This window comes from Ctenopharyngodon idella, chromosome 9, assembly GCF_019924925.1.
Source record: "Ctenopharyngodon idella isolate HZGC_01 chromosome 9, HZGC01, whole genome shotgun sequence".
Lineage (NCBI taxonomy): Eukaryota > Metazoa > Chordata > Actinopteri > Cypriniformes > Xenocyprididae > Ctenopharyngodon > Ctenopharyngodon idella.
Window position 1 is genome coordinate 21,410,550 of NC_067228.1, and position 11,858 is coordinate 21,422,407.

General features: G+C 36.4%; 1 protein-coding gene across 3 annotated transcripts; it reads right to left on the bottom strand.

Moving 5' to 3' along the window:
• Window positions 1–302: 302 nt before the first annotated feature.
• On the bottom strand, window positions 303–6,248 carry hnmt (histamine N-methyltransferase). Of its 3 annotated transcripts, none has more exons than XM_051905129.1 (7): window positions 6,106–6,248; window positions 4,020–4,168; window positions 3,817–3,869; window positions 3,596–3,703; window positions 3,352–3,482; window positions 3,141–3,234; window positions 303–1,973 (listed from the first exon to the last, which is right to left on the bottom strand). In XM_051905129.1, exons 2-7 carry the CDS (start codon window positions 4,163–4,165, stop codon window positions 1,618–1,620), a joined length of 888 nt encoding a protein of 295 aa, XP_051761089.1. In that variant the 5' UTR covers window positions 4,166–4,168; window positions 6,106–6,248; the 3' UTR covers window positions 303–1,617. The 3 variants fall into 3 exon arrangements, with proteins under 3 accessions (XP_051761089.1, XP_051761088.1, XP_051761090.1); XM_051905128.1 differs by having other exon boundaries at window positions 4,020–4,181; window positions 6,106–6,177; XM_051905130.1 differs by lacking the exons at window positions 3,817–3,869; window positions 4,020–4,168 and having other exon boundaries at window positions 3,596–3,757; window positions 6,106–6,159.
• Window positions 6,249–11,858: the final 5,610 nt, after the last annotated feature.

Below are 11,858 nucleotides of genomic sequence, written 5' to 3' on the forward strand. Positions count from 1 at the left end.
TACCATTCATTATTTTCTAAATGAACGAAAAAATGATTAAATAAAGCAACTTAAGAAAGTAACAATGTGATTAATGTCTGATAAGGGTGTTAGCTGGTTTAATTCTGTCGTTTCTGCAGTCATAAAAGACCTCTCTCTCTTTCTCAATGTCCTCCATATTCAACGCTGTAGTGTCTGATCCTGACATTTTCAAGACTTGTCTTAACTTATACTCTACCTTTGTTTTACAGCATGGCTGAATTTCATCAGAGACAAATGACTCAATGTGCAGTGATGTTTTTAAAAGGATTTTTGGTACAGTATATGGTTCAAAAGTTATTCACGTCAGTTTAATGTGAGGTTTTGTGGTCATGTAGGACAGAAATACTGAAATGTTGGCAGACACTACATTATTCAAGTTTACTTTACAATAATACTGTAAGCAAACACAAAGGGAAGGCAGGCCCATTGCAGGCAGTAAACAAATAAAACATACTTGCAGTAGCAGTTTCAAGTACACATATCTTTAACGTTGAAACAGATTTATACAACCTTTGTCCTGTCTGGTTATGCGTTAAACGGTCCTCCAAACCTAAATGAGGTATACGGTCACAACAACCTTACTAGTCACCAAACAATGCAATCTCATCTCTTTTATCAAAGACTGTTGTCGAGTAAAATCATAAACTCTTTGACCCAATGAGTTACTAAGTCAATATACAAAGGTTGTACTTTGCTGCTCAAGAAAATTTCACAAAGCATGTACAGAGTTGCTCATACAAGGTCTCTTTACGAATATGAACCGTCACCTACAATACATGGGCCTTCATTTAAGAAGCTTTGTTTGATGTTGATACAGGCTAAACTTGTTTCTCTATGGTTGATGCAGGCATTGTTCTCTATGGTTTCCCTTTTCCCGTTTGTTCACCGATAACAATATCATTTATACAATATTACAACATGCTTTAGAACAGCAGGTGCCTTGAATGAGGAGACAGTAGTTTAAGGCTTATTAAAAGAATCATTTAAAAATATATGCAAATGTTAATTTTCTCATTATCTGTTGAAAACAGTACAGAAACAGATCATTTCTAAAATGTTAAAATACACATACGTATATATGAGGTAGACTCATTTTAAAAGTGTGATTTCTATACCTGGAAAAATGTATATTAAAAAAAATCTTACAACTTCATAGGCATTTTTAATGATTAAACATTTTTCTAGTTATGCTAAACTCTAAAATATTTTATTAGGTAAAAATTGTGATTAAAAATCCTTATCCTTAATCCATATCCAGTAAATCATGAATAACTGGAAAAGTCTTGGGGCCTTTCAATATTGTTGTGGACAATAATGGGCCTTGGAGTCCAAAAGGTTCAGACCCACTGTATTAGACTCAATATTAACTGCAAAGGTCTTGTGGAGTTGAGATATAAAGCTACTGCATTATATCTACGGCAGGGATGGGCAACTTCAGTCCTGGAGGGCCACTGCCCAGCAGAGTTTAGCTCCAACCCTAATCAAACACACCTGAACCAGCTAATCAAGGTCTTCAGGATTAGTAGAAAGCTATAGGCAAGTGAGTTTTTATCAGGAATGGAGCTAAACTCTGCAGGACAGTTGCCCATCCCTGATCTATGGCTCAACCACTAATACTCCCAGGTTGTTGTTGAATATGATCCTGCCGTCCACCTCTTTACTGCAGTCAGGATGTCTTAGTAAGCCCAGCACTCCTTTCTTGAGGTCTTCAGGAGCATTCTTACTGAACTCTATCACCTCGGTAAGGAAATCCAGCAGTAGTTCTCCCTCCGGGTCTCCCTCAGTGAAGCACTCTGTGATGTCCATCTGGGACACAAGCTCATAGTTATGGTAGGGGATGCCCTCAGAATCGAAGAAGGTCTTTATATCTCCTGTAGTGACACACTGGCTGATCTCAGTGTTACAGAGCTGTTCTTTAAAGGTCGCCCATAATTTGCCCCATCCACTCTCACCTATAAAGAGCAAAAGCAAAACTAAGGTAATTTTTTCCGTAGCAGAACAGAAAGAAAGAAAAAACAGGAAAAATCCAGAAACATTTTCACTTGTGTTTTCAGACTTTTAGACCCCACTGCCCTACAAATTTGAAACCCAGTACATACACAAACAATGGTTTTTGATTGAACTTAGGTTTTTGATGGATTTAATTTCAGTTTTTACACTCCATTTTTTTCTGAATCTAAGCATAATTGAGTTAAGCCTGTGAGCCAAAGCAAAATTTTGATCTCAGAGCATCTACTGTATGTCCTACGCGTTCCCTATTCAACTTACGAAACAAACGCGGTGCCAGTTCCGTTGTTTCTGTAAGCAGAATAGGGAAGGCATAGGACATACAGCATAAGCTTTATGAAGAATAAGGAAGGCGGAATAGCGAAGCACTTGCAAGGCGATCATTTGTGTTTATAAAGCATATACATTTGTACTTTTTATAAGAAAATGACCGATTGTTTCGCTAGATAAGACCCTTATTCCTCATCTGGTATCGTTTAAAGCCCTTTGAAGCTGCACTAAAACTAATTTTGACCTTGAACCGTTTGCAGTCCATTGAAGTCCACTATAAGGAGAATAATCCTGGAATGTTTTCATCAAAAACCTTAATTTCTTTTCGACTGAAGAAAGAAGGACATGGACATCTTGGATGACATGGGGGTGAGTAAATTATCAGGAAATTTTTATTTGAAAGTGGACTAATCCTTTAAGTCCTAATGCACAGATCCAATATACTGTTACACATGCGTTTTCTTTCTCACTGTTTACATTTATAAAGACATACACGACTGTGTTTATGAGGATATTTTGACATAATTTTGTGTGTATTTTTCCATTCAAGCGCAAGATGCAAAATAGAGAACTAAATTCAGTATTCGCACACTATACAGTATGAGAGGTGGCTTTTTGTGCGCGCGCTCAGGATGTGTGTGCAGCAGAGAAAACAATGCCGAGTGTCAAATTAAGTTCTCTTTTCACGTCGTCTTGCGCTTGAATGGTTTAAACCCACATTAAAATGTGCACACAGGAATTCATAAGCGGAATCTAAATTTTATAAAAAGTATACGATACCTGAACTTAAGTATCCATTTCTAGAATTGGAATCGATTTTTGATTCCCAACCCTAACTGTACCTGACACCAGAATGATCAAGAGTTTCCCATCTTTCTTTAGCAGACTCCGAAAAAATGAGACAGTGGCCTCTGGATCTTTGACATAGTACAGCATCTGTTAAACAGGTTGATATTAATATTCTACAAACATTAAAAAAAAACATGTTTGATACACAGACCTTAATAATACAACTTTAAATAAAGTCGATAAAATGAATGAAAAAGTCAAAACCTGTATCATGTGAATGAAGTCCATCTTTTTCCCAGGGTTTTTCTCTTGCCAGTGTTTTTCAAACTCAGACGCTGTCATCTTATTCCATGCAAAGTTAATGTGATCAAGACCTGGAGTGGTTGACACCCGAACTAAACAGAAAGAATAAAAGAAAGAAAGAGAGCACAAATAGCCATTTATTGGTAGAGTTAGTAAAAGTCATAACATGATTATCTTAAATGAGCATCAATAAAATGATTGGTACCTTTATACTTGTGCAGCATGTCAATGCTTGGTTCCACCACTTCATTGTTGACTTTGACATGTGGATGTTTCAGGTGAAGCTGAGTGAGCATCTCTAGATCAATCTCACCTAGAAATGAGATGAATATGGATGACTGAGAACTCTGTATTCAAATCTGATAGCCTATATGAAATGATGATATAAACAGAATGTTAATAATTCAGTTGTTATTAAAAGTATACCCGCTCCACTCCCTACTCCTAGTACATTGAAAATGGGTCTTCCTCCTCCAATGCTGCAGAGAGAGTGAGAGAGAATATAATAAGGGCAAGATAATATTATTATTATATCTTGTCATTGTTAAATCTGCTGGCACATTCTGTATTACAAAGCTAGGACAGGCTAAATTAATAAAATATGATATTTATCAAGAACGATAAAGCACCTTGCCAGTATGTCTGGTAGTATATTATGAATGAAGTCCTGCATGCACTGGTGCTCTGATGAGCGCTCCAGAAAGAGCTCGAACGATTTGAGGTATCTCGGATAATCATCCACAAGTGATCTGAATGGTGCTGCCATGGTTTTCATTGGCTGAAACATACAACTGGTGTTTTAGAATGATAAAATGAGTTCTGAATCACCCAAAAATGAAACGGAGATGATATTTTTTAAAAATTCTAGCAATGACAAGGTTTTGGGTTCAATTCACAGGTAAAGCAAGAACTGATAAAATCTATACCTTGAATGCAAAGTCACTTTGAATAAAAGTATCTGCCAAAAATGCATAAATATATATATGTTTTTTTCTTATATACATACAATGGAAGTCAACGTTCACTGCTCATCCTCTATTATGTTATGCCAAAGAAAGTTAAGTCACACAGGTTTAGAATGACAACAGTAATTTTTTATTTTATTTTTATTTTAGGTGAACTAAGCCTTTAAGATGGTATGTAGGACATGTTACTTTCCTGGAAGAATATTTCTTGTTAACAGTGATCTGATGGCCATTAAAACTGAGAGGGTAAGTGTATAGAACAAAGGATTGGATTTTAGGAGTTGGGATAGGGTGGTCGCAAAAAACAGATGTCATTTCTCAGGACACCTGTGGCCTGTTGCATGAAGCTAGTTGAACAAACTCTGAGTTTCAGAGTAGGTTTGGAGTTGACAAATCCAGATAAATCCAACCTGGTTTAGATCAGGATCAACTGTTGCACAACGCTCGGTATAAACTTTCTCTGTCAACTCAGGTTTAATCCAGAGTTTGCAAAGCGCGTGCACCTGAAAGTGTGACACGTGCGGCAAACAGGCAAACACACGGAACAAGGAGAACGTCAGTTTGATTCACTTCTCGCGAGAGAGCCACGCAATTCATGTCTCTTCCGAAGATTAAGAGATCGTTATGAAAAATATGAAATTAAACGCATTTACAAAGTAGGAATAAACACTGATGCAGTGAAAGTTTGAGAAGGCAGCTGAAAGAAAATATCTGACTATATCAATGTATGTGAATCAAACAAATAGACCAAATAATTAATATAGTTTCACAAAGAGCTCAAAAGAATACATGTAAACTTAATCTGTTTAAAAGCTTTATATATTATGCATGTATTATATTTATTTTAATTTAAAAGCAAAGTTTAATATTGTCAATTAATATAATAGGCCTAATTATATGAATATGTCATGAATTATTCATAATTTTAATTTATTTAATATAAATATAATGAATAATTAACTGCAAATGTTGAGTAATGTTGTCTCTAAAATGTTTTTACTATAAACTGATTTAATTTGGAGCGAGAGATACAGGGGGAGTGGCTTTATTGCATCAGATACATGTCACTTTACTCACAGCTGATTGGTCGAGTTTGGGTTTGCGATCTAACTCAGAATAAAACCTGCTCCGGAGCAGGTTAGCCGTGAAGCATAAGTTACCATAGAGATGAACCCCGCTAAAAACCAGTCCACCTTCATAATCCCGAAACACCAGAGTTTGCTCAAACTAATCTTGAATTTACCTGGGTAGAAACGGAAACCGGATTTGTGCAACAGGCCACTGATGAGTTCCTAAAAATGTTTACGCAACTTTAACGCAGTCTGAAATTATTAAACAAAAGAAGACATACAGACTAATAAGAAATAATAGGAAACTGATGGAAATTCAATCTAAATTGTTATGCTTATATTATAATTGGCAATGAAAAATGTATATTAGCCTACTCTCAACTCGACGCAACGAATGAAAAGCCACACAAAAACGTTTTGCATTTACAGTATGAAAAAAGACTATATGCATGAATTAAGAGTATAATCTCAGCCATATAATAACATCTTCGTCCTGTGCATCACTTCAGATTAACATGTTGAGATTATTATTCATCAACAGGTTCATTGACTCGCTCCCATTTTTACAACCGCACCATTATTTCTAACTCTAGGTGACTGACAATGGATGTGCGACGCCTCCTCTGTGCATCAGAGGCCTAATAATAACACGGAGAAAGCAGAAGTGTGCAGCAGCTTACCTTCACTTCTATCCTTTATTATCACGCTGTCTGCCACTCTGCCAGTGGGACGCTGGGCCACCTCACATCCAGACAGCGACTCAACCCCTCCCATTATATGGAGGCCCCGCCCATTCCCTTAAAGCCGCAGGGCTACATGTTACCCAAGAGAAGCTCTTATTTCAGATAAAACAAGTCCTGAAATATATGCTGAATTATATTACTTTTTATCTCTGTTCCATTTCCCCCAATAGGGACTAATTTAATTGAAAACGTATGGCTCTCCCCTACTTTTTGTTTTTTTGTTCTAGTATTAGGCTGTTCACCAGCAAATATTTATTTAACACATTTTTTAATAAATCAATACAGGGTACATTTTTTTTAAATTAAAATTATTTTATTCCCATACATTTTTCTCATAGACTACATGCCACTTGAACAAAAACAGCTGAAATGACAGCTCATTGCTGCCCTCCTGTGTTCATCAGTGTAATTTCACTTTACACCCATGTAAGTGAAATTACAGCACACTATGATTTCCCCTAAACTAAAGACACAAAACACTCAACTTGTGTTCAATCCATGTTATTAAACTAGGTCACATAATAATAAGCAGACCAGTATTAAAGGGTTAGTTCACCCAAAAATGAAAATAATGTCATTTATTACTCACCCTCATGTCGTTCTACACCCATAAGACCTTCGTTCATCTTCGGAACGCAAATTAAGATATTTTTATTGAAATTCGATGGCTCAGTGAGGCCTGCATAGCCAGCAATGACATTTCCTCTCTCAAGATCCATTAATGTACTAAAAACATATTTAAATCAGTTCATGTGAGTACAGTGGTTCAATATTAATATTATAAAGCGACGAGAATATTTTTAGTGCGCCAAAAAACAAAAACAAAATAACGACTTACATAGTGATAGCCGATTTCAAAACACTGCGTCAGGAAGCTTCGGAGCGTATCAGCGTGTCGAATCAGCGGTTCAGAGCGCCAAAGTCACGTGATTTCAGTAGCGGTTTGACACGCGATCCGAATCATGATACGATATGCTGATTCATAACGCTCCGAAGTTTCCTGAAGCAGTGTTTTGAAATCGGCCATCACTATATAAGTCGTTATTTTGTTTTTTTGGCGCACCAAAAATATTCTTGTCGCTTTATAATATTAATATTGAACCACTGTACTCACATGAACTGATTTAAATATGTTTTTAGTACATTAAAGGATCTTGAGAGAGGAAATGTCATTGCTGGCTATGCAGGCCTCGCTGAGCCATCGGATTTCAACAAAAATATCTTAATTTGCGTTCCGAAGATTAATGAATGTCTTACGGGTGTGGAACGGCATGAGGGTGAGTAATAAATGACATTATTTTTGGGTGAACTAACCCTTTAAGTAATTCATGCCTGAGAAAAAAGTAAGGCTGTGAAAAAAAAGCGTGACAAACATGGCCTAAAATACAAATACATTAATTCATTTGTTTATTTGCTTGCGCATTCATGAATGCATCCATTCATTCAGTGTATCCATGTTAATGAACTTGTCTGGAAACAGACAAAAATAGACATTAAAGTTGATTGAGCACCAAAAGATCTAGAACATAATTAAAATTCATGCTACAGAAACACAACAGAATATTTTATATATAATAACCTGAATGCCAATGATGCCTTCTTAAAGCCAAAACATACAGTTTAGCATCTTTAGTGTAAATAATAGAGGTTATTTTATATATAATCACTTGAATGCCAATGATGCCTTCTTAAAGCCAAAACATACACAGTTTAGCATCTTTAGTGTAAATAATAGAGGTTTATATGGTACTTTTGTTACATCAGTTATATCAATGTAAAGGTTAAATCAACTCTGATGGAAATGTTACCCACTAATCTGGGCTGGGCCACATTATTTTGATCCAAATATAAACAAAGAGAACAAGGCAAAAGTCAGCGATCTAACTTTAATCTGCCTCTTACCATTTTCTTTATTACAAGATACAGATAAAGCAATTTTCCCACTTCACTCCTCAGTCAGTTTTATCATGTCAAACTTTGTTAAACATATTTGAATGGAAATTCATGATTAAAATGAGAGAACCCACAAAGATTCATGGGAAATCTTCTGCAGAATTATTAAGGCTTAATGGAAAAATTAAGCCTGACAGAATCACACCGCCCAGACACGTGTCCCCTAGGTGGCACTGACAAGTCTACTTAAATTCATCTCATCCTTAAACAGAAATGACAGGCTTTACTAATAAAAACTGATTAAACAAAAGATTTAAACAATTGAACATCTTGGAGTGGAAGTATCTGATGGGCTGCACGGCGCTGTGTGACAATAGGAGACAACAGAACATTCAACACAATTGCATTTGTTTCAGATACTTTTACTTCACTGTCTTAGTATGTTATTTGCAAAATAACAGGACTGTTTCTATTTTTTTTTTAATCTTTCATCTCAATTTCCATTTTGCTCCATCTGTTGGTTTATGATAGGTATTAAAGGGTTAGTTCACCCAAAAATGAAAATTCTGTCATTTATTACTCACCCTCATGTCGTTCCACACCTGTAAGACCTTCGTTCATCTTCAGAACACAAATTAAGATATTTTGATGAATTCTGAGAGCGTAGTGAACTCAGTTCAGGCTTCTGTGTTCTACGTCAGAACGCCAACTCATTGTTGGCCGGCTCCTGCGTCAGCATCACACGCATGCAGCATCGGCCAATACTGAGCCGGCGTTCGGACGTAAACATGGAAGCCTGAACTGAGTTCACTGCGTCAACAGCGTAGGAGACTAACAGGGAAGAGAAGATATTGTTGAATAAAGTTATTTTTGTTTTGTTTTTGCACACAAAAAGTATTCTCGTCGTCATAACATTAAGGTTGAACCACTGCAGTCACATGGACTATTTCAACCATGTCTTTAGTACCTTTCTGGGCATTGACAGTGGTAATTATATTGTTGTCTATGGAGGAGTCAGAGCTCTCGGATTTCATCAAAAATATCTTAATTTGTGTTCCGAAGATAAACGAAGATCTTACGGGTGTGGAACAACATGAGGGTGAGTAATTAATGACAGAATTTTCATTTTTGGGTGAAGTAACCCTTTAAAAATTAAATATGGCTAAGCTCACCATCAGTAAAAGCATGAAAATTGTTTTATAAGGACATTCTTACTAAATGTGTGCTTAGTTAATAAATTAGGTATGATTTAAAAGACAAAAATGTGTCTGGTATGAACTTACAATGGGAGTCTATAGGACATAGCATAATGTTTACATCATTTCTGTCAAAGCAAGCTGAAACCACCATCCATCTTTGAAGCAGATTGACATATGATTAACAAGTGACATTTCCCACAGAGTATCACAATTTATTAGAATTTTCATTCAACTCTTCAAGTACACACAATTAAAACAGAAAGTACTATGTAAACTAAAGGTCAGTGTTTTACAGGCAACTGTATATAGTGCTGAGAGCATACTGAACATATTAGAAGAAGAAGAAGAAGAAGCCTTGTAAACAAGTCAGTTCTAAGGGGCAACAAATAAAACCAAGAAAATCAAACGAACAAAACACACTGTTGACTTTGTCACGAAAGGAGCAAGTTTCCATAAAAATGCAAGGCCACTTTTGGAATAATCCAGTGTATGACAAAATCAATCCAGCATGCACACGCACAATTGGGCTTCAAAATAAATATATATATATATATATATATATATATTGCCATTTTTTCCAGGGTTTGTCAGCAACCCCTGAAAAAAAATAAAAAATAAAACAATTATAAGCTATACACATTTTAGCTTCTCACATTAGGGGAGTAATTTAGAAATACGCCAAGCCTTTTGAGCAGCAGATCATCCGGATGGATCTCAAACAGACAGGAACTGGAACGGTTCTGTTCTGTAGACTAACCAGCCAGCACTTACATATCGCATGTACTGTACGGCAGCAGAAACACTGATGGGATAAAATGAACAAAATCAAAGAATGAAGAAAAAAAAAATACATGTGCAGGTATGTAACACATACAGAATACATTCTTTCGGTGGAGTAAGACCACATGAAGCAGAGGTCTCATGTAGATAAAAACCACAAGTTATGCTCTAATGAGGACCATTAAAATTCAGGAAAAGTTTTTCAAGTGGCAGTACAAGGAGCGAAGCGAACCTCGACACTGTAGGTCTTAAAACAGATAGTAAAGACAATAATGCCAGCAAGAAGTCAGTCAATAAAGCAAAAAGAACTAGCAGGGATATTATTAAAATACAGAACCAGCACCTGGACTTTATTGAAAATGATGAACATTCATAGCGTTGAAGCACCTCTCCCGGTGTAATGCTCATGCAGACTCTACATAAACGCATTGGTCCACTGTATCTGTGCTAAATGAGTTCCCCTAACCGCAGGATATTGCAGGAAGCAGCTTTCAAAAGCCTTTCTGCACGTCACAGGAACACAGTTCATTATCTGCTGGTGTTGGAGCAGACCTCATCAATTTTTTAGCTGCTAGACGGAGGTTAAAGGTCAAACTGAGGTGTGCTGAAGAAGCACATGGGCAGATCATCACCTTAACCTCTCAGGGTGTCTAAATGAGCTGTGTTTTGGTTTGGTACACACGTTCAGAGACATTCAACACGAAAACAACAGTTCACAGCAAAGTCCTTGCATCACAATGAAAAAACACTAGAAAATCTGTTTGAACATAAATCAAGAGGAAACTAAAGAATGACTAAGCACTAATATAGTGCATAACACATCAGTCTTTTCTCGTTCTCTGTTAAAAAGTCACATCACCTTAAAGGGATAGTTCACGCAAAAATGAAAATTCTGCCATCGTTTAGTCACCCTCAAGTTGTTCCAAACCTGTGTGATTTTATTTCATCTGTGGAACATAAAAGGAGAAATTTGAATAAAGTACTAGCTGTTATTGCCAATGCAATTACAATGAACGGGGACTGGAGCTTTTAAAGGTTTAGTTCACCAAAAAATGAAAATTCTGTCATTAATTACTCACCCTCATGTTGTTTCACACCCATAAGACCTTCGTTCATCTTCAGAACACAAATTAAGATATTTTTGATAAAATCTAATGGCTCAGTGAGGCCTGCATTGCCAGCAAGACAATTAACACTTTCAGATGCCCAGTAAGCTACTAAAGATGTATTTAAAACAGTTCATGTGACTACAGTGGTTAAACCTTAATGTTATGAAGTGCCGAAAATACTGTGCGTCAAAAAACAAAACAAAATAACGTCTTTATTCAACAATATCTAGTGATGGGCGATTTCAAAACACTGCTTCATGAAGCTTCAAAGCTTTAAGAATCTTTTGTTTCGAACCAGTGGTTCGGAGCGTGTATTAAACTGCCAAAGTCACGCCCCCCAGTGGTGAACCATTGAAATTTCGAAACACTTATGACATAACGAAGCCTTGTTTACTGAAATCATGTGACTTTGGCAGTTTGATACACGCTCCGAACCACTGATTCGAAACAAAAGATTCTTCATGAAGCAGTGTTTTGAAATCGGCCATCACTAGATATTGTTGAATAAAGTCGTTTTGTTTTTCTGGCACACAAAAAGTATTCTCGTCACTTCATAACATTAAAGGGGGGGGTATCACACACAGTTTCTGCCAATCTCATGTTAATCTTGAGTACATCTAGAGTAACAATGCATCCTTCATATCTCCAAAAAGTCTTTAGTTTTATCATATTTATAGATAGATAGATACGCTAAACCGAGTCTTTCTGA